Source organism: Oreochromis aureus, linkage group 23, assembly GCF_013358895.1.
Source record: "Oreochromis aureus strain Israel breed Guangdong linkage group 23, ZZ_aureus, whole genome shotgun sequence".
Classification (NCBI taxonomy): Eukaryota; Metazoa; Chordata; class Actinopteri; order Cichliformes; family Cichlidae; genus Oreochromis; species Oreochromis aureus.
Window position 1 is genome coordinate 6,274,744 of NC_052963.1, and position 27,951 is coordinate 6,302,694.

Below are 27,951 nucleotides of genomic sequence, written 5' to 3' on the forward strand. Positions count from 1 at the left end.
TCTCACAACCAAAGTTTGTATAATAATACACAGGATTGGCTGTAGACCATTGTTCATAATTCAGAACACTGTGTAAAAATAACAAAAACAAAAAGTGAATGCATGTGTGAAAAGTGGTCTATAATGTAATGCTTCAAAGTGTGTTCATGCAAACATTGTCGGGTCTGCCGTGGTACAATGGGACTTCTGCTCATGAACCTGTGTGCACAGCGCCTGCAAATCGGCGCTGTACAAAGTAACTTCATCTTTACACAAAACTGTAAGCTGTCATCTGTGAAGCGTGAGCGGTGTTTGTTTTACCATAGTTCATGGTGGAGAATGGCTGCTCTTCTGAGTTTTGCTCTCTGTAGCCGTATGAATGGCAAACTACAGTGATTAGCAGCGGCATAGGCACACATAAAATTTCTTCTGAAATTTTCGCTTTCTAGTTCTTATTATTATTATTCTCCATCTTCCGCCTAAATTTCGCACGTATCACGCCCGCAGTTTTGAGACAAGCTTCATATATGTTACCTCATTTTGTGCGGCCGGATCTGGAATGGTGTGCTATGACTTTTGGTGTTTATGAATTTTATAGTTTTTAAATATTAATATTTTAGTGAAAATTTTCCGCGCTCCTCTGCCAAACAGTTTTGACATTAGGATTACATATGTTAGATCATTTTGTGCGGCTGGAGCTGGACTATTATGTTGTGACTTTTGGTGTTTATGACTTTTATAGTTTTTAAATATTAATATTTTAGTACAAATTTAGGCCAATTCATCTTTTGGCGCCAAATAAACAGACTTCATTTGTGGTGTCTTGGCTCTCTCTAGTGGTATACCGGGAGTAGTACAGCCGAAAAGATTTATCCTTGTGTTTAAAACTCCATATCCCACAATTCATAGCACGCCTCTACAGAGTGAACAATGGCGGCCACCACTTCGTTTTATATGTCTTTTATTCGTGTTTCTAGGTCACAAAATAAACTTTTAAGATATTTTCAGGTGAGAATGTAGGTGTGTAAACTTCAAATATCTGCTTGTTTTATCAAGACATCCCATATTTAGCGACAGTGCTCTGACGACGTCGGTCCTGCCTGACAGCTAGCCGGCTACCTAGCTAGCTGCCGCACTTGGCTGCAAATGGATAGCGAGGGACTCTCTCTGTCGTTTCACCTCCCGGTCTCTCGCAAATGCTCGCACAGAATCGGAGTTACAGCTGGATGTGGGAAAAATAACTGAGTTGTTTGGTGGTGCTATAACGCGGAGCTACAACAGTGGGCAGCTATCCACCGGTGTATGACAGAAAGGACATGCCGCGACCGCCGATCGACCGTGTTTGCTAACGCGGAGGTCAATCGTGGATCAGGAAAGCGAAGGCAGGAGCGTGAGGTGAACTGAATTTCAGGTAAGAAGTTATGACCTGCACTCTATTTGGGTCAGATATAAACCGAGTTTAGGTGTAGTTTATTTAGCAGCAGTTCTCTTATGTGTTGCTGATAGCCGGCTAGCTAGCTAGTGCCGCTAGCATAGTTAGCTAGCACCGCTAGCGACCCTTCGTGAAAAAGCACCCAGGCTTGGCTTATATTGAGGCGGGTGAAACTCGTGTCAGCACCCGTCGCTCGCCGACAGTATGTGTTTTAGCTGGACTTATTTTTCGTTTATATGGACCGATGATTTATTTATTTATTCATTTTAGTAACGGTATAAACAGTGAAAGGTGGTGGATTGGCCAGATGTAAACTTCAAATATCTGCTCGTGTTACCAAGACATCCCATATTAGCTCTGATGTTTTCGGTGCCTGCAAAGAGCTAGACAGGTAGCTAGCTAACCCGAGCTGGCTGTCTTTTGACTCAGGGTCATAGCTGGACTTATTTTTCGTTTTTATGAGCCGATGAGGGTTTTTTTTTTAGTAACGGTACAAACAGTGAAAGGCGGTGGATTGTCCAGATGCTGGTCGATGTGGAAAAAATAACTGAGTTGTTTGGTAGTCGCTGACGCCGGAGCTACAACCGAGGGCAGCTATCCACCGGTGTGTGTCAGAAAGAACATGCGGGAACGAGGCGGCGGCGACCGCCCGATCGACCGGTGGTAGATCGTGGATCAGGGAAACCGAAGGCAGGAGAAGCAGGCGGCTGCCGGTCGGAGCGTGAGGTGAACTGAATTTCAGGTAAGAAGTTATGACCTGCACTCTATTTGGGTCAGATATAAACCGAGTTTAGGTGTAGTTTATTTTCGTTGTGCTGACTTTTTACAATCCGTTATAATAACTCGTACTGCGTGGTAGCTAGCACGATGGAGTTTCTATACAGCTGTGTGTGGCGCTAAGTTACTGATGTTGAACTTTATGACAGCCTCCCCTGTCATTCTCTCGCCTGTTCAAACTTCAGTCATGAAACTGATCAATGATCGGCGCTTTCTCTTGTTTGTTTATCGCGCAAAACAACAGCAGCACGTTTAAGCTTGATCAGCTGTTGTTAGAATTCATTTGCTTTTAATTTCTGGTATCAGCTGATGTTTGCTGGAGCTACAGCTGTAAAAACGGCAGATGTCCTTACTGAATCATCAGAGCTGAACTGGTGATGGAGAAACAGGTTTACCCTTTAGGTGACATGAATGAGTTGAAGGAAGTTATGAACCGTTTCTGAGAGACAAATACAGGAGTGCAGAATTATTAGGCAAGTTGTAGGCAAGTTGTATTTTTGAGGAATAATTTTATTATTCAACAACAACCATGTTGTCAATGAACCCAAAAAACTCATTAATATCAAAGCTGAATGTTTTTGGAAGTAGTTTTTAGTTTGAGCTATTTTAGGGGGATATCTGTGTGTGCAGGTGACTATTACTGTGCATAATTATTAGGCAACTTAACAAAAAACAAATATATACCCATTTCAATTATTTATTTTTACCAGTGAAACCAATATAACATCTCCACATTCACAAATATACATTTCTGACATTCAAAACAAAACAAAAACAAATCAGCGACCAATATAGCCACCTTTCTTTGCAAGGACACTCAAAAGCCTGCCATCCATGGATTCTGTCAGTGTTTTGATCTGTTCACCATCAACATTGCGTGCAGCAGCAACCACAGCCTCCCAGACACTGTTCAGAGAGGTGTACTGTTTTCCTCCTTGTAAATCTCACATTTGATGATTGACCACAGGTTCTCAATGGGGTTCAGATCAGGTGAACGAGGAGGCCATGTCATTAGTTTTTCTTCTTTTATACCCTTTCTTGCCAGCCACGCTGTGGAGTACTTGGACGCTTGTGATGGAGCATTGTCCTGCATGAAAATCATGTTTTTCTTGAAGGATGCAGACTTCTTCCTGTACCACTGCTTGAAGAAGGTGTCTTCCAGAAACTGGCAGTAGGACTGGGAGTTGAGCTTGACTCCATCCTCAACCCGAAAAGGCCCCACAAGCTCATCTTTGATGATACCAGCCCAAACCAGTACTCCACCTCCACCTTGCTGGCGTCTGAGTGGGACTGGAGCTCTCTGCCCTTTACCAATCCAGCCACGGGCCCATCCATCTGGCCCATCAAGACTCACTCTCATTTCATCAGTCCATAAAACCTTAGAAAAATCAGTCTTGAGATATTTCTTGGCCCAGTCTTGACGTTTCAGCTTGTGTGTCTTGTTCAGTGGTGGTCGTCTTTCAGCCTTTCTTACCTTGGCCATGTCTCTGAGTATTGCACACCTTGTGCTTTTGGGCACCCAGTGATGTTGCAACTCTGAAATATGGCCAAACTGGTGGCAAGTGGCATCTTGGCAGCTGCACGCTTGACTTTTCTCAGTTCATGGGCAGTTATTTTGCGCCTTGGTTTTTCCACACGCTTCTTGCGACCCTGTTGACTATTTTGAATGAAACGCTTGATTGTTCGATGATCACGCTTCAGTAGCTTTGCAATTTTAAGACTGCTGCATCCCTCTGCAAGATATCTCACTATTTTTGACTCTTCTGAGCCTGTCAAGTCCTTCTTTTGACCCATTTTGCCAAAGGAAAGGAAGTTGCCTAATAATTATGCACACCTGATATAGGGTGTTGATGTCATTAGACCACACCCCTTGTCATTACAGAGATGCACATCACCTAATATGCTTAATTGGTAGTAGGCTTTCGAGCCTATACAGCTTGGAGTAAGACAACATGCATGAAGAGGATGATGTGGACAAAATACTCATTTGCCTAATAATTCTGCACTCCCTGTAAACACCAAGCTCCTTTTTTGTGTAGCTGACAGCTGGTAACTGTGCAGGGGCGGATCTAGCAAAGCTTTTGCCAGGGGCCAGGTAGGCCATTAACAGAGAAAGGTGGACACAAAGATATACTTTTCTTTCTTACTCTCATATAAAATATTTAGCTTTTATTAAATAGTTATCTGAATCTTACAACCAAAGTTTGTATAATAATACACAAGATTGGCTGTAGACCATTGCTCATCATTCAGAACACTGTGTAAAAATAACAAAAGACAAAAAGTGAATGCGAAAGTGCATAAATATTTATTTTATGTGTTTGATGTGTGGCGGGCGTGGTCTGCAGTGCCGCTGCAGGGAGGTGGACCCACCTGAGCGGCATCTGCAATCGCTCTCGGGCGTTGTCTGTGCTCTCTCGGCTGTTTTTGGGTGTGTGTAAGTTGAAAAGCTACAGCCGGTTGTGTGGGTACACCAACCATGTGTGAAAAGTGGTCCATAACGTAATGCTTCAAAACGTGTTCATGCAAACATTGTCGGGTCTGCCGTGCTACAATGGGGACTTCTGCTCATGAACCTCTGTGCACAGCGTCTGCAAATCGGGGCTGTACAAAGCAACTTCATCTTTACACAACACTGTAAGCTGTCATCTGTGAAGTGTGAGCGGTGTTTGTTTTTACCATAGTTCATGGTGGAGAATGGCTGCTCTTCTGAGTTTTGCCCTAAGCAGCCGTAAGAATGGCAAACTACACAGATTAGCAGCGGCATAGGCACACATAAAATTTCTTCAGAAATTTTCGCTTTCTAGTTATTATGTGTGCCTATGCCAAGAGGCACACATATTACTATTCGTCGGATTTATTATTATGTGTGCCTATGCCAAGAGGCACACATATTACTATTCGTCGGATTTATTGTGTGGATGCCCTCAAAGGGCTTCCACACTATTGAGTTCCTGTTTCTCTTTATTCTTTATTTTTCTTTTTCAAGTTGCTTCCGCACGCGTTTTTGGACTTTATCTACTCCCTCAGTTTTCAGCCGATTTTCTCCGTTCAAACTCTATACTGTTCTGCTCTTTCTGCTTATGGGTGCTATGACTTTTGGTGTTTATTACTGTTATACTTTTAAAATATTACACTTTTTTCCTTTAATTTGTCCCATTGAAATGAATGGGAAACTTCCACAATTCTGCTAAAACTTGCTTGTTTTTGAAACTTAACTACTTCCTTATACTTTCACCTAGAAACTCCATTCAAACTTTAAAATGTTCTCAGATTATTGGGCTATTCCTGTGTGATTCAGCTGTTTCAGATCTTCTACCGTTTTAATTTTATGCCTCTTTAAGTTTTCAGTTGCAAAATTGTGATTTTTCAGAAAATACATGCGTTGCTATGGTTGCTATGCAATTAACTCAGAGTGAGGGCTGGTCTGTTCGGAATTTTCTCTTCATGTCTGAACAACTTCTTGCTACTCGCTCAATTTCCACTCAACCCCCACAAATTATACATCAAAACGTAGGTATTTTTGCTGGCTTTCAGAAAATGTCACTATCATTCTTGTGGGATTTACAGATTCTTTGCAAATCTCCTCAGAGCAACACAAGGTCTGAAAACTCTCCATAGAAAGTCAATGGAGAGCTTGTTCAAAATCACCGCTGAATTTTTCTAATGAGAGGCATTTTCAAATCGTCATATCTCCTTAACGAAACAAAGTTGAGACATGACGCTTGTGCCAATATATCTTCAGACTCTCCTGATGCTCACAATTCAAGAGTATTTTCCTCACCTATTACCGTTTGGCCATGAATTACATTTGTTTGAGGATAGGAAATTTGTCTCTCGCTCAGATCTCTTCAGATTTCAACCTCTGGAAATGAGGCACTTTTTCTCTCGTCATATCTTTTTGATGGATTTCAACAGAGCCCTGAAAATTTCCATGACTGTTCACCAAAGCCTGCTGTTTCTTACGGTGAAAGAATGATTTTGATGCTCCATATAGATTTAGAGTTACACAACGTTGTTTGAGGGCAAGTCAAGGCAGTTTTGCTTCGCCTCTTCTCAGTTGCAGTGTGTTACAAGTCATATAGCTTTAATAATTTATATTTTATCTCTGAATTATGAAGACCTGGAGATTTCCCATCTCTTCTGAACAAAACGGTGTCAGAATGAGCGTTCTAGCCCCTACGGTTAGGAAATTATGGCCATTTGTTCGAGGGGAATCCTGAATGTGAGAAATACACTAAAGAAAACTCAGAGCTCTCTCTCTGTGTGTGTGTAAGTGCTGATTAGAGCAGGTGCAGCTAATTTAGCTGACCTAGATATACCAAGCCCAGACTCTTAACAGCCACTGTTCCCTTTGCGCTCTGTGTATGTGTGTGTGTATCAGTATTTCTCCCATGTTAAAGTATAACTCCTCCATAATAGTATTTCTGCTAAATCAAAGTACTTCTACTACATCTTAGTACTTCTGCTCAATCATAGTAATTCTGGGAAATCATAGTATTTATCCCAAATCATAGTATTTATGCAAAATTACAGTATTTCTGCTAAAAAGCAGAAATAGTACCTTTTAGCAGAACTTTCTGTCAAAAGATATTATTTATGTTAAAACATACTATTTCTGCTAAATCATAGTATTTGTGCCAAATCATAGTATTTGTACCCAATCATAGTATTTCTGCCATGTCATTGTATTTGCGCCAAATCATGGTATTTTTTGCCAAATCATGGTATTTGTGCCAAATCATATTATTTCTGCCCAATTAAAATTTCTGTTATGTTATAGTATTACTACTAAGTCGTAGAATTTCTGTTATGTTATAGTATATCTGCTGATTATAGTATATGTGCCAAATCATAGTATTTATAGCAAATCATAGTATTTGTGCCCAAACATAGTATTTCTTGCCAAATTGTAGTATTTGTGCAAAAACATACTATGTCTGCAAAATCACAGTATATCTGTTATGTTATAGTATTACTACTAAGGCATAGTATTTCTACCAAATCAAAGTATTCCTTCAAAATCATAGTATTACTGCAATTTCATAGTATTTGAGTGAAATCGTAGTATCTGTGCAAAAACATACTATGTCTGCTAAATCACAGTATATCTGTTATGTTAAAGTATTAGTACTAAGTCACAGTATTTCTGCCAATTCGTAGTATTTGTACTAAATCATGGTACTTGTGCCAAATCATAGTATTTTTTGCAAATCATAGTATTCGAACCAAAACATAGTAGTATTTGTACGAAGTAATAGTATTTCTTCTAAATCATAGTATTTCACTCAAATCTCAGTAGTTGTGCTTAAACGCAGTATTATTGCCAAATCATAGTATTTGTACTGAAACATAGTATTTCTGCCAATAAGAGTATTTCTACTAAATCATAGTACTTGTGCCAATTCATAGTATTTCTGCCACATTGTGCTAGTTGTGCAAAAACATAGACTGTCTGCAAAATCATAGCATATCTATTATGTTATAGTATTACTACTAAGTCGTAGACTCTCTATTTTGTTAAATTATATCTGCTGAATACAGTATATGTGCCAAATCATAGTATTTATAGCAAACCATAGTATTTGTGCTAAAACATAGTATTTCTGCCAAATTGTAGTATTTGTGCAAAACATAGAATGTCTGCAAAATCACAGTATATCTGTTATGTTGTAGTATTACTACTAAGGCATAGTATTTCTACCAAATCATAGTATTCCTTCAAAATCATAGTATTACTGCAGTTTCATAGTATTTGAGCAAAATCGTAGTATTTGTGCAAAACATACTATGTCTGCAAAATCACAGTGTATCTGCTATGTTATAGTATTACTACTAAGGCATAGTATTTCTACCAAATCATAGTATTCCTTCTAAATCATAGTATTTCACCCAAATCTCAGTAGTTGTGCTAAAACCCAGTATTATTGCCAAATTGTAATATTTGTACTGAAACATAGTATTTCTGCCAATACGAGTATTTGTACTAAATCATAGTACTTGTGCCAAATCATAGTATTTCTGCCATATTGTGCTAGTTGTGCAAAAACATATACTATGATTTTGCAGAGAGTCTATCTATTATGTTATAGTATTACTACTAAGTCGTAGACTTTCTGTTTTGTTATAGTGTATCTGCTGAATATAGTATATGTGCCAAATCATAGTATTTGTGCTGAAACATATTATACTGCCAAATTGTAGTATTTGTGCAAAAACATAGAATGTCTGCAAAATCATCATATATCTGTGATGTTATAGTATTACTACTAAGGCATAGTATTTCTGCAAAATCATAGTATTTTTGTGTGTGTGTGTGTGTGTGTGTGTGTGTGTGTGACAGAGAGAGAGAAAGAGAGGGAGAGAGAGTTTTTATGGGAGCATCTTATTGTATGATTTAAATTCAATATATTTAGACTGGTTGACTGAATTTGATCCTGTGTGTGTCTCTCTGTACATGTGTGCTTCCATATGTGTACATATTTGTGATTGTGTGACTGTTATACTTTTTTTGCTGCTGATTTTTTTTCATTTAACAATTAAATTTGAGGGACCCTTAGCATGTTCAGGATTTTTTCAGCTGTCCATTTTGCTTTTCCAATTTTTCTATTTAAGTTATTACTATTGTGCTAGGCTAGGTCATAGCATTTCTGCTGCTTTTCAGTATTTGTGCTAAATAAAGCACCTCTGCTAAATCATACTATTTCTGCTATTTTATGGGATTTGTGCTAAATACAGCATTTCTGCTAAATCATACTATTTCTGCTATTTCATAAGATTTGTGCTGAATATAGTGTTTCTGCCAAAAAATAGTATTTCTGCCAAATATAGTATTTTTGATTAATTATAGTTTTTCTACCAAATCATAGTACAGTTTTACTGCTTTTTATATGGCTTCTAAGACAACCAATCATATATCTCAGGGCTTGCACATTCAAATTTGCATATTGTTGCCTTCATGGCTTCCCAGCCAGCCAATCATATCTGAGGGCTGGCACATTAAAATTTGCATATTGGGGCATTCATGGCTTCCCAGCCAGCCAATCATATCTGAGGGCTGGCACATTCAAATTTGCATATTGGGGCATTCATGGCTTCCCAGCCAGCCAATCATCTATGTCATATATCTATAATATTTCATATTTTTATTTTAAATGGTCAACATTTCAAGATTCCCCCATGTCTTCTGAACAAAACGGTCTAAGAATGACTGTTCTAGCCCCTACGGTTAGGAATTTATGGCTGTTTGTTTGAGGGGAATCCTGACTATGATAAATACACTGCAAAAATCCTGTCTCTCTCTGTGCTGCATGTGTAAAAGCCTGCACTTGGTGCACCAGTTTTGGCGGGAAAAAGCACACAGCCTCTCTGATTGGTGGATTCAAATTGAGAAGCTCACAGCTGTTTGACTGACCTAGAAACATGCTGTTAACAGCCCCTGTTCACTGCTGCTGCTGCTGTGTGTGTGTGTGTGTGTGTGTGTGTGTGTGTGTGTGTGTGTGTGTGTGTGTGTGTGTGTGTGTGGAGAGAGAGGAGAGAGAGAAGAAAGACACACACACAAAGACCCTTTTAGGGTAGCATCTCATTGTTGGATAAAAATATATATTCAGACTGGTTGACTGGTGTGTGTGTCTCTCTCTGTACATTTGTGTATCCATATTTGATTTTGTGTGTATCTGTTGGCTATTGTTATTTGTTTTTTTCTTAATGTATTTTTATTTTATTTTTTCACAGGTGAACAAAAAATTAGTTTTGAGCGAACTTAACCATGTTCCTTTTTATTCAGCTTGTCATTTTACCTTTCCAATATTTTCACTAAAGTTATTACTATTCTGCTCAATCATAGTATCTGTTGTAATTCATTGATATTAAGCTATATTGTAGGATTTCTGCTAAATCATAGTATTTCTACTATATTATATTTTTCTTTCTAAATATAGCATTTCTGCTATAGAGTAGTATTTCTGCTATGTTATAATATTTGTGCTAAACTGGAGTATTTTTGCTAAAACATAGTATTTATTTAAAATTACAATATTCATAGTATATTATAGTGTCTCTGGTAAATCACAGCATTTCTGCTATGTTGTACTGTTTTTCTAAATCATAGTATTTCTGTAATGTTTAAGAATGTTTGGCTAAATATATTCTTTCTGTTATCTTATACTATTTCTCCTAAATTCTTGTATTTTTGAGAAGTTATCGTGTTTCTGATAAGTTACAATGTTTCTGCTAAGTTCCGCTATGCTATTGTATTTCTGCCAAGTATTATGTTTCCTCTAAGATATTGCATTTCTGCTAAGTTACTACATTTTAGCAAAGTTCCTTTGCTTCTGCAAAAGTTTTTACAATTTCTGCAACTTTTCAGCTTTTTCAGCTATTTTAAGCAGACAGCTTCAGCGTTACAGCATCCACACTGCATTTTCGCAGGAAATGCAAATTTTTCTAGTTATTCTTATTGTGTGGATGCCCTCAAAGGGCTTCCACACTATTGAGTTCCTGTTTCTCTTTATTCTTTATTATTATTCTTAGGACTTCCGACGACGTTTTTGCCGTCTCATCTACTGCCTCAGTTTTCAGCCGATTTTCTCCGTTCAAACTCTATACTGTTCTGCTCTTTCTGCTAATGTGTGCTATGACTTTTGGTGTTTATTACTCTTATACTTTTTAAAATATTACACTTTTTTCCTTTAATTTGTCCCATTGAAATGAATGGAAAACTTCCACAATTCTGCTAAAACTTGCTTGTTTTTGAAACTTAACTACTTTGTCATACTTTCACCTAGAAACTCCATTCAAACTTTAAAATGTTCTCAGACTATTGGGCTATTCCTGAATGATTCAGCTTTTTCAGATCTTCTACCATTTTAATTTTATACCTCTTTAAGTTTTCAGTTGCAAAATTGTGATTTTTCAGAAAATACATGCGTTGTTATGGTTGCTATGCAATTAACTCAGAGTGTGCACTCGTCCTTTCTGAATTTTCTCTTCATGTCTGAACAACTTCTTGCTACTCGCTCAATTTCCACTCAACCCACACAAATTATACATCAAAACGTAGGTATTTTTGCTGGCTTTCAGAAAATGTCACTATCATTGTTGTGGGACTTATAGACTTTTTGCAAATCTCCTCAGAGTAACATAAAGTCTCAAAACTCTCCACAGAAACTCAATGGAGAGTTTCTTCAAAATCAGCGCTGGAATTCTCTAATGAGAGGCATTTTCAAATCGTCATATCTCCTTAACGAAACAAAGTTGAGACATGACGCTTGTGCCAATATATCTTCAGACATCCCTGATGCTCACAATTCAAGAATTTTTTCCTCACCTATTACCGTTTGGCCATGAATTACACTTGTTTGAGGGTAGGAAATTTTCCCTCGCTCAGATTTCTTCAGATTTCAAACTCTGGAAATGAGGCACTTTTTTCTCTCGTCATATCTTTTGATTGATTTCAACAGAGACCTGAAAATTTCCATGACTGTTCACCAAAGCCTGCTGTTTCTTACGGTGAAAGAATGATTTTGATGCTCCATATAGATTTAGAGTTACAAAACGTTGTTTGAGGGCAAGTCAAGGCAGTTTTGCTTCGCCTCTACTCAGTTACAGTGTATTACAAGTCATATATCTTCAATAATTTATATTTTATCTCTGAATTATGAAGGCCTGAAGTTTTCCCCATCTCTTCTGAACAAATCGGTGTCAGAATGAGCGTTCTAGCCCTTACGGTTAGGAAATTATGGCCATTTGTTCGAGGGGAATCCTGAATGTGAGAAATACACTGCAGAAAACTCATAGCTGTCTCTGTGTCTGTGTGTGTAAGTGCTGATTACAGCAGGTGCAGCCAATTTAGCTGACCTAGATATACCAAGCCCAGACCCTTAACAGCCCCTGTACACTTTGCTCTATGTGTATGTGTGTGTGTATATCAATATTTCTCCCATGTTAAAGTATTACTCCTCCATAATAGTATTTGTGCTAAATCAAAGTACTTCTACTACATCTTAGTACTTCTGCTCAATCATAGTATTTCTGAAAAATCATGGTATTTGTGCCAAATCATGGTTTGGGGGCAGAACCATAATATTAATTTTATGTTATGAGATTACTACTAAGTGCAGGAATGTCTGTTATGTTATAGTTTATGTGCTGAATATAGTATATCTGCCAAATCATAGTATTTATCCCAAATCATAGTATTTATGCAAAATTACAGTATTTCTGCTAAAAAGCAGAAATAGTACCTTTTAGCAGAAATTTCTGTGAAAAGATATTATTTATGTTAAAACATAGTATTTCTGCTAAATCATAGTATTTCTGCCAAATCATAGTATTTGTACTTATTCATAGTACTTGTGCCAAATCATAGTATTTGTACCCAAACATAGTATTTCTGCAATATGATCGTATTTGTGCCAAATCATGGTATCTTTTGCCAAATCATGGTATTTGTGCCAAATCATGTTATTTGCAGCCAGTTAAAATTTCTGTTATATTAGTGTTACTACTAAGTCATAGAATTTCTGTTATGTTATAGTATATCTGCTGATTATGGTATATGTGCCAAATAATAGTATTTATAGCAAATAATAGTATTACTGCCCAAACATAGTATTTCTTGTAGTATTTGTAGTAGTAGTTGTTGTAGTATTTGTGCAAAAACATAGAATTTCTGCAAAATCATAGTATATCTGTTATGTTATAGTATTACTACTAAGGCATAGTATTCCTACCAAATCATAGCATTCCAAATCATAGTATTACTGCAATTCCATAGTATTTGAGCGAAATTGTAGTATTTGTACTAAATCATGGTACTTGTACCAAATCATAGTATTTTTGCAAATCATATTATTTGAACCAAAACATTGTATTTGTAACGAAGTCATAGTATTTCTTCTAAATCATAGTATTTCACCCAAATCTCAGTAGTTGTGCTAAAACCCAGTATTATTGCCAAATCGTAGTATTTGTACTGAAACGTAGTATTTGTGCCAATAAGAGTATTTCTACTAAATGATAGTACTTGTGCCAAATCATAGTATTTCTGCCATATTGTGCTAGTTGTGCAAAAACATAGACTGTCTGCAAAATCATAGTATATCTATTATGTTATAGTGTTACTACTAAGTCGTAGACTTTCTGTTTTGTTATAGTATATCTGCTGAATATAGTATATGTGCCAAATCATAGTATTTATAGCAAATCATAGTATTTGTGCTAAAACATAGTATACTGCCACATTATAGTATTTGTGTAAAACCAGAATGTCTGCAAAATCATCATATATCTGTGATGTTATAGTATTACTACTAATGCATAGTATTTCTGCAAAATCATAGTATTTTGCAGAAACCTTGTACTTCTGGTAAATCATAGTATTTCTACTAAATAATAGTATTTCTGCCAAATCATAGTATTTGTGCCAAAACATTGTATTTGTACAAAGTCATAATATTTCTTCTAAATCATAGTATTTCAATCAAATCTCAGGAGTTGTGCTAAAACGCAGTATTATTGCCAAATCATAGTATTTGTACTCAAACATATCAGTTCAACTTATTTAACTCTTCTCAACAGCCTAACACCTCTTCTTCACCCCGTTTCAGCAGAATTGTGAGTGTTTTCACCCCTTTTCAGCACAAATCCCAGCTTTTTCAGGTGTTTTCAAGAGAAATCTCTTTTTTAGCAGACATTCTGCTGATTCACCTGTTTTCAGTGCAACGTTCTACTTCTTTACCTCTTTTCAGTAGAAATTCTGCTGATTCACCTATTTTATGCAGAATTTTCAGCCTTTCACCTCTTATCAATACAAATCTCAGTATCTTCTGCTCATTTCAGAGGAAACCTTTTCACCTCTTTTCAGTACAAATTTGAACTTCTGTACCCCTTTGAAACAGAATCTTTGCCTTTTCACCTCTTTTCAGCAAAAGTTTCTGTTTTTTCACTTGTTTTCAGCATAATTTTTCAGTTTCTTTACTGCCATACAATTTTTGCAGCTTTTCATCTTTTTCAGTCATTTTCAGCAGGCAACTTCAGCGTTAAGGCATCCACACAGCATTTTCGCAGGAAATGCAAATTTTTTCTAGTTATTATTATTCTCCATCTTCCGCCTAAATTTCGGCACGTATCACGCCCCGCAGTTTTGAGACAAGCTTCATATATGTTACCTCATTTTGTGCGGCCGGATCTGGAATGGTGTGCTATGACTTTTGGTGTTTATGAATTTTATAGTTTTTAAATATTAATATTTTAGTGAAAATTTTCCGCGCTCCTCTGCCAAACAGTTTTGACATTAGGATTACATATGTTAGATCATTTTGTGCGGCTGGAGCTGGACTATTGTGTTGTGACTTTTGGTGTTTATGACTTTTATAGTTTTTAAATATTAATATTTTAGTACAAATTTAGGCCAATTCATCTTTTGGCGCCAAATAAACAGACTTCATTTGTGGTGTCTTGGCTCTCTCTAGTGGTATACCGGGAGTAGTACAGCCGAAAAGATTTATCCTTGTGTTGAAAACTCCATATCCCACAATTCATAGCACGCCTCTACAGAGTGAACAATGGCGGCCACCACTGCTTTTATATGTCTTTTATTCGTGTTTCTAGGTCACAAAATAAACTTTTAAGATATTTTCAGGCGAGAATGTAGGTGTGTAAACTTCAAATATCTGCTTGTTTTATCAAGACATCCCATATTTAGCGACAGTGCTCTGACGACGTTGGTCCTGCCTGACAGCTAGCTGGCTACCTAGCTAGCTGCCGCACTTGGCTGCAAATGGATAGCGAGGGACTCTCTCTGTCGTTTCACCTCCCGGTCTCTCGCAAATGCTCGCACAGAATCGGAGTTACAGCTGGATGTGGAAAAAATAACTGAGTTGTTTGGTGGTGCTATAATGCGGAGCTACAACAGTGGGCAGCTATCCACGGTGTATGACAGAAAGGACATGCCGCGACCGCCCGATCGACCGGTGTTTGCTAACGCGGAGGTCAATCGTGGATCAGGGAAAGCGAAGGCAGGGGCGTGAGATGAACTGAATTTCAGGTAAGAAGTTATGACCTGCACTCTATTTGGGTCAGATATAAACCGAGTTTAGGTGTAGTTCATTTAGCAGCAGTTCTCTTATGTGTTGCTGATAGTCGGCTAGCTAGCTAGCGCCGCTAGCATAGTTAGCTAGCACCGCTAGCGACCCTTCGTGAAAAAGCACCCAGGCTTGGCTTATATTGAGGCGTGTGAAACTCGTGTCAGCACCGGTCGCTCGCCGACAGTATGTGTTTTAGCTGGACTTATTTTTCGTTTATATGGACCGATGATTTATTTATTTATTCATTTTAGTAACGGTATAAACAGTGAAAGGTGGTGGATTGGCCAGATGTAAACTTCAAATATCTGCTCGTGTTACCAAGACATCCCATATTAGCTCTGATGTTTTCGGTGCCTGCAAAGAGCTAGACAGGTAGCTAGCTAACCCGAGCTGGCTGTCTTTTTGACTCAGGGTCATAGCTGGACTTATTTTTCGTTTTTTATGAGCCGATGAGGGTTTTTTTTAGTAACGGTACAAACAGTGAAAGGCGGTGGATTGTCCAGATGCTGGTCGATGTGGAAAAAATAACTGAATTGTTTGGTAGTCGCTGACGCGGAGCTACAACCGAGGGCAGCTATCCACCGTGTGTGTCAGAAAGAACATGCGGGAACGAGGCGGGCGGCGACCGCCGATCGACCGGTGGTAGATCGTGGATCAGGGAAACCGAAGGCAGGAGAAGCAGGCGGCTGCCGGTCGGAGCGTGAGGTGAACTGAATTTCAGGTAAGAAGTTATGACCTGCACTCTATTTGGGTCAGATATAAACCGAGTTTAGGTGTAGTTTATTTTCGTTGTGCTGACTTTTACAATCAGTTATAATAACTCGTACTGCGTGGTAGCTAGCACGATGGAGTTTCTATACAGCTGTGTGCGGCGCTAAGTTACTGATGTTGAACTTTATGACAGCCTCCCTGTCATTCTCTCGCCTGTTCAAACTTCAGTCATGAAACTGATCAATGATCGGCTTTTCTCTCTTGTTTGTTTATCGCGCTAAACAACAGCAGCACGTTTAAGCTTGATCAGCTGTTGTTAGAATTCATTTGATTTTAATTTCTAGTATCAGCTGATGTTTGCTGGAGCCACAGCTGTAGAAGCGGCTGGTCGAAACCAGGAGATGACCTTACTGAATCATCAGAGCTGAACTGGTGATGGAGAAACAGGTTTACCTTTTTTTAGGTGACATGAATGAGTTGAAGGGAAGTTATGAACTGTTTCTGAGAGAAATAAACACCAAGCTCCTTTTTTATTTAGCTGACAGCTGGTAACTGTGCAGGGGCGGATCTAGCAAAGCTTTTGCCAGGGGCCAGGTAGGGCATTAACAGAGAAAGGTGGACACAAAGATATACTTTTATTTCTTACTCTCATACAGGAGTGCAGAATTATTAGGCAAGTTGTATTTTTGAGGAATAATTTTATTATTGAACAACAACCATGTTCTCAATGAACCCAAAAACACATTAATATCAAAGCTGAATGTTTTCGGAAGTAGTTTTTAGTTTGTGTTTAGTTTTAGCTATTTTAGGGGATATCTGTGTGTGCAGGTGACTATTACTGTGCATAATTATTAGGCAACTTAACAAAAACAAATATATACCCATTTCAATTATTTATTTTTACCAGTGAAACCAATATAACATCTCCACATTCACAAATATACATTTCTGACATTCAAAACAAAACAAAAACAAATCAGCGACCAATATAGCCACCTTTCTTTGCAAGGACACTCAAAAGCCTGCCATCCATGGATTCTGTCAGTGTTTTGATCTGTTCACCATCAACATTGCGTGCAGCAGCAACCACAACCTCCCAGACACTGTTCAGAGAGGTGTACTGTTTTCCTCCTTGTAAATCTCACATTTGATGATGGACCACAGGTTCTCAATGGGGTTCAGATCAGGTGAACAAGGAGGCCATGTCATTAGTTTTTCTTCTTTTAAACCCTTTCTTGCCAGCCACGCTGTGGAGTACTTGGACGCGTGTGATGGAGCATTGTCCTGCATGAAAATCATGTTTTTCTTGAAGGATGCAGACTTCTTCCTGTACCACTGCTTGAAGAAGGTGTCTTCCAGAAACTTGCAGTAGGACTGGGAGTTGAGCTTGACGCCATCCTCAACCCGAAAAGGCCCCACAAGCTCACCTTTGATGATACCAGCCCAAACCAGTACTCCACCTCCACCTTGCTGGCGTCTGAGTGGGACTGGAGCTCTCTGCCCTTTACCAATCCAGCCACGGGCCCATCCATCTGGCCCATCAAGACTCACTCTCATTTCATCAGTCCATAAAACCTTAGAAAAATCAGTCTTGAGATATTTCTTGGCCCAGTCTTGACGTTTCAGCTTGTGTGTCTTGTTCAGTGGTGGTCGTCTTTCAGCCTTTCTTTCCTTGGCCATGTCTCTGAGTATTGCACACCTTGTGCTTTTGGGCACTCCAGTGATGTTGCAGCTCTGAAATATGGCCAAACTGGTGGCAAGTGGCATCTTGGCAGCTGCACGCTTGACTTTTCTCAGTTCATGGGCAGTTATTTTGCCCCTTGGTTTTCCACACGCTTCTTGCGACCCTGTTGACTATTTTGAATGAAACGCTTGATTGTTCGATGATCACGCTTCAGAAGCTTTGCAATTTTAAGACTGCTGCATGCCTCTGCAAGATATCTCACTATTTTTGACTTTTCTGAGCCTGTCAAGTCCTTCTTTTGACCCATTTTGCCAAAGGAAAGGAAGTTGCCTAATAATTATGCACACCTGATATAGGGTGTTGATGTCATTAGACCATACCCCTTCTCATTACAGAGATGCACATCACCTAATATGCTTAATTGGTAGTAGGCTTTCGAGCCTGTACAGCTTGGAGTAAGACAACATGCATGAAGGGGATGATGTGGACAAAATACTCATTTGCCTAATAATTCTGCACTCCCTGTATAAAATATTTAGCTTTTATTAAATAGTTATCTGAATCTTACAACCAAAGTTTGTATAATAATACACAAGATTGGCTGTAGACCATTGTTCATCATTCAGAACACTGTGTAAAAATAACAAAAAACAAAAGTGAATGCAAAAGTGCATAAATATTTATTTTACGTGTTTGATATGTGTGGCGGGCGTGGTCTGCAGTGCCGCTGCAGGGAGGTGGACCCACCTGAGGGGCATCTGCAATCACACCTCTCGGGCGTAGTCTGTGCTCTCTCGGCTGTTTTTGGGTGTGTGTCGGGCTGTGAGTTGAAAAGCTACAGCTGGCTGGGAGGGTACACCAACCATGTGTGAAAAGTGGTCCATAACGTACTGGTTCAAAGTGTGTTCGTGCAAACATTGTCGGGTCTGCCGTGGTACAGAGGGACTTCTGCTTATGAACCTGTGTGCACAGCGTCTGCAAATCGGGCTGTACAAAGTGACCTCATCTTTACCCAAAACTGTAAGCTGTCATCTGTGAGGCGCGAGCGGTGTTTGTTTTACCATAATTCATGGTGGAGAATGGCTGCTCTTCTGAGTTTTGCTGTCTGTAGCCGTATGAATGGAAAACTACACAGATTAGCAGCGGCATAGGCACACATAAAATTTCTTCTGAAATTTTCGCTTTCTAGTTATTATTATTATTATTCTCCAGTTTCCGCCTGAAATTTTGCAGCGAATCTCGCCCGCAGTTTTGAGACAAGCTTCATATATGTTACCTCATTTTGTGCGGCTGGATCTGGAATGGTGTGCTATGACTTTTGGTCTTTATGAATTTTATAGTTTTTAAATATTAATATTTTAGTGAAAATTTTCCCGCGCTCCTCTGCCGAACAGTTTTGACATTAGGGTTACATATGTTAGATCATTTTGTGCGGCTGGAGCTGGACTATTATGTCATGACTTTTGGTGTTCATGACTTTTATAGTTTTTAAATATTAATATTTTAGTGCAAATTTAGGCCAATTCATCTTTTGGCGCCAAATAAACAGACTTCATTTGTGGTGTGTTGGCTCCATCTTTTGGTCCCATTGAAACAAATTTCAAACTTCATTTGTGGTGTGTTGGCTCTCTCTAGTGGTATGCCGGGAGTGGTACAGCCTGTCTACCCTTATTTGGATTACCGTAATGATGACAATTTCAACGGTGCGCACAGCGTCGCTGCTTTCGGGAGCCATTGGAATTTTTAAGGTTGCATAAATCATTCAAAAGTTACGGTAATGCTTGGTGGAAAACTCAATATCCCACAATTCATAGCAGGCCTCTGCCGAGTCAAACAATGGCGGCCATCACTTAGTTTTTATTTTCCTCTTAATACTGTTTCTAGGTCACAAAATAAACTTTTAAGATATTTTCAGGCGAGAATGTAGTTGTGTAAACTTCAAATATCTGCTTGTTTTGTCAAAACATCCCATATTAGCGACACTGTTCTGACGATGTCGTTTCTGCCTGAGGCTAGCTGGCTAGCTAGCTAGCTGCTTTGCTAACAAGCTACAGCCGGCCTGGATGACAGTGAGGCGGCTTACTATGGTTTCACCCCGGTCCTTCGCAATGTCTCGTGGTCACAGCTGGACTTATTTTTCGTTCATATGGACCGATGATTTATTTATTTATTCATTTTAGTAACGGTATAAACAGTGAAAGGTGGTGGATTGGCCAGATGTAAACTTCAAATATCTGCTCGTGTTACCAAGACATCCCATATTAGCTCTGATGTTTTCGGTGCCTGCAAAGAGCTAGACAGGTAGCTAGCTAACCCGAGCTGGCTGTCTTTTGACTCAGGGTCATAGCTGGACTTATTTTTCGTTTTTATGAGCCGATGAGGGTTTTTTTTAGTAACGGTACAAACAGTGAAAGGCGGTGGATTGTCCAGATGCTGGTCAATGTGGAAAAAATAACTGAGTTGTTTGGTAGTCGCTGACGCGGAGCTACAACCGAGGGCAGCTATCCACCGTGTGTGTCAGAAAGAACATGCGGGAACGAGGCGGCGGGCGACCGCCGATCGACCGGTGGTAGATCGTGGATCAGGGAAACCGAAGGCAGGAGAAGCAGGCGGCTGCCGGTCGGAGCGTGAGGTGAACTGAATTTCAGGTAAGAAGTTATGACCTGCACTCTATTTGGGTCAGATATAAACCGAGTTTAGGTGTAGTTTATTGTCCTTGTGCTGACTTTTTACAATCAGTTATAATAACTCGTACTGCGTGGTAGCTAGCACGATGGAGTTTATGACAGCCTCCCCTGTCATTCTCTCGCCTGTTCAAACTTCAGTCATGAAACTGATCAATGATCGGCTTTTCTCTCTTGTTTGTTTATCGCGCTAAACAACAGCAGCACGTTTAAGCTTGATCAGCTGTTGTTAGAATTCATTTGATTTTAATTTCTAGTATCAGCTGATGTTTGCTGGAGCCACAGCTGTAGAAGCGGCTGGTCGAAACCAGGAGATGACCTTACTGAATCATCAGAGCTGAACTGGTGATGGAGAAACAGGTTTACCTTTTTTTAGGTGACATGAATGAGTTGAAGGAAGTTATGAACTATTTCTGAGAGAAATAAACACCAAGCTCCTTTTTTATTTAGCTGACAGCTGGTAACTGTGCAGGGGCGGATCTAGCAAAGCTTTTGCCAGGGGGCCAGGTAGGGCATTAACAGAGAAAGGTGGACACAAAGATATACTTTTCTTTCTTACTCTCATACAGGGAGTGCAGAATTATTAGGCAAGTTGTATTTTTGAGGAATAATTTTATTATTGAACAACAACCATGTTCTCAATGAACCCAAAAACACATTAATATCAAAGCTGAATGTTTTTGGAAGTAGTTTTTAGTTTGTGTTTAGTTTTAGCTATTTTAGGGGATATCTGTGTGTGCAGGTGACTATTACTGTGCATAATTATTAGGCAACTTAACAAAAACAAATATATACCCATTTCAATTATTTATTTTTACCAGTGAAACCAATATAACATCTCCACATTCACAAATATACATTTCTGACATTCAAAACCAAAACCAAAACAAATCAGCGACCAATATAGCCACCTTTCTTTGCAAGGACACTCAAAAGCCTGCCATCCATGGATTCTGTCAGTGTTTTGATCTGTTCACCATCAACATTGCGTGCAGCAGCAACCACAGCCTCCCAGACACTGTTCAGAGAGGTGTACTGTTTTCCCTCCTTGTAAATCTCACATTTGATGATGGACCACAGGTTCTCAATGGGGTTCAGATCAGGTGAACAAGGAGGCCATGTCATTAGTTTTTCTTCTTTTAAACCCTTTCTTGCCAGCCACGCTGTGGAGTACTTGGACGCGTGTGATGGAGCATTGTCCTGCATGAAAATCATGTTTTTCTTGAAGGATGCAGACTTCTTCCTGTACCACTGCTTGAAGAAGGTGTCTTCCAGAAACTTGCAGTAGGACTGGGAGTTGAGCTTGACGCCATCCTCAACCCGAAAAGGCCCCACAAGCTCACCTTTGATGATACCAGCCCAAACCAGTACTCCACCTCCACCTTGCTGGCGTCTGAGTCGGACTGGAGCTCTCTGCCTTTACCAATCCAGCCACGGGCCCATCCATCTGGCCCATCAAGACTCACTCTCATTTCATCAGTCCATAAAACCTTAGAAAAATCAGTCTTGAGATATTTCTTGGCCCAGTCTTGACGTTTCAGCTTGTGTGTCTTGTTCAGTGGTGGTGCGTCTTTCAGCCTTTCTTACCTTGGCCATGTCTCTGAGTATTGCACACCTTGTGCTTCTGGGCACTCCAGTGATGTTGCAGCTCTGAAATATGGCCAAACTGGTGGCAAGTGGCATCTTGGCAGCTGCACGCTTGACTTTTCTCAGTTCATGGGCAGTTATTTTGCGCCTTGGTTTTTCCACACGCTTCTTGCGACCCTGTTGACTATTTTGAATGAAACGCTTGATTGTTCGATGATCACGCTTCAGAAGCTTTGCAATTTTAAGACTGCTGCATCCCTCTGCAAGATATCTCACTATTTTTGACTTTTCTGAGCCTGTCAAGTCCTTCTTTTGACCCATTTTGCCAAAGGAAAGGAGGTTGCCTAATAATTATGCACACCTGATATAGGGTGTTGATGTCATTAGACCACACCCTTCTCATTACAGAGATGCACATGACCTAATATGCTTAATTGGTAGTAGGCTTTCGAGCCTATACAGCTTGGAGTAAGACAACATGCATGAAGAGGATGATGTGGACAAAATACTCATTTGCCTAATAATTCTGCACTCCCTGTAAACACCAAGCTCCTGTTTTTGTGTAGCTGACAGCTGGTAACTGTGCAGGGGCGGATCTAGCAAAGCTTTTGCCAGGGGCCAGGTAGGGCATTAACAGAGAAAGGTGGACATAAAGATATACTTTTCTTTCTTACTCTCATATAAAATATTTAGCTTTTATTAAATACTTATCTGAATCTTACAACCAAAGTTTGTATAATAATACACAAGATTGGCTGTAGACCATTGTTCATCATTCAGAACACTGTGTAAAAATAACAAAAACAAAAAGTGAATGCATGTGTGAAAAGTGGTCCATAATGTAATGCCTCAAAGCGTGTTCATGCAAACATTGTCGGGTCTGCCGTGGTACAATGGGACTTCTGCTCATGAACCTGTGTGCACAGCGTCTGCAAATCGGCGCTGTACGAAGTAACTTCATCTTTACACAAAACTGTAAGCTGTCATCTGTGAAGCGTGAGCGGTGTTTGTTTTTACCATAGTTCATGGTGGAGAATGGCTGCTCTTCTGAGTTTTGCTCTCTGTAGCCGTATGAATGGCAACTACAGTGATTAGCAGCGGCATAGGCACACATAAAATTTCTTCTGAAATTTTCGCTTTCTAGTTCTTCTTCTTCTTCTTCTTTGGTGCAGCCCTATATAAATACAGGGTACCCCTTTGGCCTCTCCCCTTTTCTACAATTCCCCTGTGACCTTTCATTGTCAGACACAGCGCAGGAACACACCCGTTACACGTACTAAAGTGGCCTTTTTACTTTTCTTATTCCATATGCACAAATAAATAAATCAATAACTTTTCATTTGCATAAAGTAATTGAATTCATGAATTGTTTATACCACAGCTTTTCACACTGTGTTATTAACCTAACCTTCTGTCACCATTTGAAACTTGATCAAAATTCTGCTGTGTGAATCAACGGCCTGAAATTCTCCTCTAAAAGAAGAAACTGACATAGAAATATGTATACAGTATCTCCTCCTGTCCTCTCTTTCATACATCTTTCTTTCCTGGAAAATAAAGCAACCCTGCTTGAGCTACTTGATCACAATTTTACTGGTATCTGTATGAATTAACGCATGGCAGGGATGAGAAGGAGAAAAAAGGATGTGTAGGAGACTGTGGGGTAACATTACTTTCTGATTCTTTGGACGAGTAAGTGCATGAGATTGGCCGGAAGGAATACCGATATTATACAATAAACTGGCTGATTTAATAACTCTTAATAAAGGTGTCAGATGCCGTTCAGGATCATCCCGGCCCACTTCATCCCTTGATTACCAGCTGTCACATTAACATCAGGCTCCTTTTCTGTAGTGCCACCTGAATTGTAAATGAACTGGTGCTTATATAGTGCCTTACAACTGTAACTAAGCACTCAAACACTTTTTAGACTACAAACCACATTCACCCATTCATAAAGTCTGGGGTTTATTATTTTGCCCAAGTACACTTCAACATGTAGCCTGTAGCCTTCCAAGTAGCACACAACGGCTAAAGCATCAAAAGAATTGGCAGCAACTCTGGAGCACGAGCAATGAGTGTAGACTCAAGACCTACCTGTATTCATATTTGCATAAAACAGTTTCTTTGGTTCTTTTCCTCTGATTACACTCTGCTGGCATATGGCTTGCTTCCATCTTGTAAAACTCTTTTTCAAGTCACTCTGAGGGTTTGTTTGGTTTCCAAGCTCCGCTCAGATGATCATCACAGGCAAATAAAAGTGACATCTCCCATTCAACTAAATCCATTGAACAGGTAGCATTTATTGTAGTGACTACAGTGGGTTTTGTTTTTACTCATTTCTTTAGAGTGTGAGCCTTCTGCACTTAGCTGCTGTTGTTTGCTGTACACAAGACAGTGATCCATTTTCTCTTCCTACAGCAATCTTCCTCACTGTCAATCATGGCTTTTGATGTGTTGTGCTCTTATAATGGGGCAGCTTTGCAGTTCAGTTATGTAGCACCAGTTAATAAAAACAGTTGCCCAAAGCACGTTATACTGTAAGATAAAGACCCTAAAATGATCCCTGCAAACGCACAGGAGTGCTTTTTGACAAAGGTTTTTTAAAGACTTGAACAAATCCAGAGCAAAGATATTCTTTAGCATGACTTGATCTGATGACGCCTAAGAAAAGTTACTTATAAGCTGATCAGATGATCCCTTCTTTGAAAAACAGCACAGGAAGTGGATCTCTTTAAATGCCTCATATACTAAAAGTGTACAATTCAGCTCAGGTTTGGTATCAAAAGACTCATGCTCACCCATTAAGTAGGTGACAATCTTGCACATGGTGGCTCCAAAGATGAAGTCCTCTAGCATGTTGGGGATGAGTGTAAAGGGCATACAGAAAATGGCCATCATCAGGTCGCTGACCGCCAGCGACAGCAGGAAGGAGTTGGTGACCGTCCGCATGCGCTTGTTTAGCATCAGGACCACGATGATCAGGAGGTTGCCGAAGACGCTGAGCAGGAAGATGAGCGAGTAGAGCAAAATACGCAAGGAGTCCATCTCTGATAGACACAAAGAGACACAGGGCATTTTCAGTTATAGGAAGGAATATTGTAAGCTTCTCTTAACAAAATCTCAGTTTCCAGGAGCAGGTTTGTGTTACTTCAGTCCTGGGAGAGAAGAAATTGTACTTGTAACAGTAATAAACAAAGAATAAGAAGTGGAAAAGCAAATAAAAGCAGCATAAGATTAACACAAGTGCATGAATTGAACTGGCTGGCTGACAAAAGTCTTTCACCAGGATCTATACACCCAAATTAATCCAAAAGCAGTTTTATTAATTTGCATGCAAACGCAAGTAATACTTTTTAGAATTATTCACGCAACCCTTGTATTAAATTAGATATGAATAAATAAAAAGAAAACATCAAGATAAGAAAATTTAAAAGGAGATAATTGCATGAATACATGAAGACAACAGCCTGGATCAGGTTGCTCCCCTGGGAAATAAGACTCTGAGCGCATAAACAACACCAAAATCTATTACAAGACAGAATAACTTGGCTTAATCAACATCTTAAATCGTGCTAATGTCAATATTCCTCTCCTCACCCTGTGAATGAAAGCATTAGTAGTAATTTTCAAGAAAAACATGAAGATAAACAATATCACAAGCACCGAGCCGACTGTGTCAGGTGGCTCACTTGGGAATACAACCCAAACTGGAAAAACAAGATCAAAATTAAACAGTTCTCTTTTCATCAACAACAATATCCTTTCTGTTTGTGGGGGCAGGAGCAAGATTTGAGCAACAGCCAGATGTAATTCCAGGCCACAGTAATAAAAACGATTACAGTGAGATGCAAAAGCGACTAAAATGAGATACAAATGACAAAAAAATCATAAAAAGACATAAATGACTACAAACTGATGCATAATGACTGAAAATAGATACAAAGTCACTGAGTAGAAGGTAAATGACAACTGAACAACGCTAACAAAGTTACGAAACAAAAACAAAAATTAGTTGAGATCGTCATGACTACAAAAACAAAGATAATGACTACATCCGTATGAAAACAACGACACAAAGACGCAAAATGCATAGTGACTACAAAGGCTCTGAAAACAGATACAGGGTTAAGCAAAAACATAGGCTGGTTTAATTATACAAATTGATCATACAGACATGTGGTGGCATGCACTGAGATCTTAAAAAAAAAGAATATAATGAAACAGTCGTCTACAGTGTGTTTCATAAGATTTCCTTCTTACAGCGCTGCCATACAGCTAAGCATCAGTGGGTGCTGGATGGCCCAGCCAGAGGGTTTTTGGGATGCTCCCTTTACTAACACCGGCCTGTCACAGCAAGTCTGTTTGAGAATGAGAGTATCTGACAGGACAAGGTCGGGGCTGGCCATGTGCTGACTGAGTCCTCTGATTAAACACAGAGACATGCGAGAAGTCCGGAGGTTTACAGCAGAGCCTGTGCACAGAATGTAGCACATCACCTTTAAGGCAAGCATTGCTCATCAGGAGTAGAAGCAGGACACAAACAGCGCGTGTTTGTGGGGCTTAAAACGCATCTTTGTGCCACAGTGGACTTCCTGACCAACCGCCCCCAACATGTCCGGCTGGATAACCGCTGCTCAGCAACAATCACAATGAACCACAAGGCTGTGTGATGAGCCCTTTCCTCTACTCCCTCTTCACCCATGACTGCAGACCTGCTGATGGTTCCAACACCATCATTAAGTTTGCAGATGACACCACAATGATTGGCCTCATCAGTGACAACGATGAGACCGCCTACAGGGAGGAGGTGGATCGTCTGGCTGAGTGGTGCGACACAAACAACCTGCTGCTTAACACTGAGAAGACTAAGGAGCTCATTGTGGACTACAGGAGGAATGCTGACCCACATCCACCCATCCACATTAAAGGGACGGCTGTGGAGCGTGTGAACAGCTTCAAGTTCCTGGGTGTCCACATCTCCGAGGATCTCATCTGGACGACCAACTGCTCCAAGAAGGTCAAGAAGGCTCACCAGCGCCTCTTCTTCTTGAGGACTCTGAGGAAGAACCACCTGTCCTCAGACATCCTGGTGAACTTCTACCGCTGCACCATCGAGAGCATCCTGACCAACTGTATAACAGTCTGGTACGGGAGCTCTGCCTCGGACCGGAAGGCGTTGCAGAGGGTCGTGAAAACTGCCCAGCGCATCGCCGGAGCACCACTTCCTGCCATAAAGGACATCTACAGGAAGCGGTGTCTGAAAAGGGCTGGGAAAATCATCAGAGACCCCAGTCACCCATCACATGGACTCTTCACCCTCCTGCCCTCTGGGAGGCGCTACAGGAGCCTCCGGACTAAGACCACCAGGTACCGGAACAGCTTCTTCCCCACAGCTGTCAGACTCCTGAACTCTGCCTCCTGACATCTGACCCACGTTAAACTCATGGACTGAACATACACACACCCACAACCACCCACACACACACACAATGGACAACTGTACCCTCATACACACAATAATAACATGGACTGAACCACCACTCACAACCACTAGCACTTTATATAGCCTCTGTAGAAATTATCCACATATCTCACTTATCTTAACTGCACTACTGTATAGTTCTGTGTAAATAATCATTCTGTACATACAATAATTTTTAATCCTACAACTGTTTATAACTTGCATAGTTCACATTTCTGTATAACTGTATCTCTCATATTTCTGTATAGTTTTTTATTTCATATTCTGTATAGTTTTTTTCATATTTATATCCTGTTCATAGCTTGTACTCACTACAGCCTGTACATACTTATAGTTTGCCCAAGTACAACATACTTCATACCGTGTACATTATAACATACCATAATAGACCCATTTCTGTAATATACTTACATATCTATATTATTGCTAATATATATTGTAATATATCTATATCATGGCTAAAGCACTTCTGGATGGATGCAAACTGCATTTCGTTGCCCTGTACCTGTGACATGTGCAATGAA

General features: G+C 39.7%; 1 protein-coding gene across 1 annotated transcript in view; it reads right to left on the reverse strand.

Moving 5' to 3' along the window:
- The window catches only part of LOC116314370 (cholecystokinin receptor-like), a 114,175-nt gene that overhangs the window by 60,312 nt on the left and 25,912 nt on the right, over positions 1–27,951 (reverse strand). Inside the window, exon 2 of the mRNA XM_039607566.1 lies at positions 24,744–24,992. Coding sequence (XP_039463500.1) covers positions 24,744–24,992 — 249 coding nt within the window. The remainder of the gene's footprint in view (positions 1–24,743; positions 24,993–27,951) is intronic.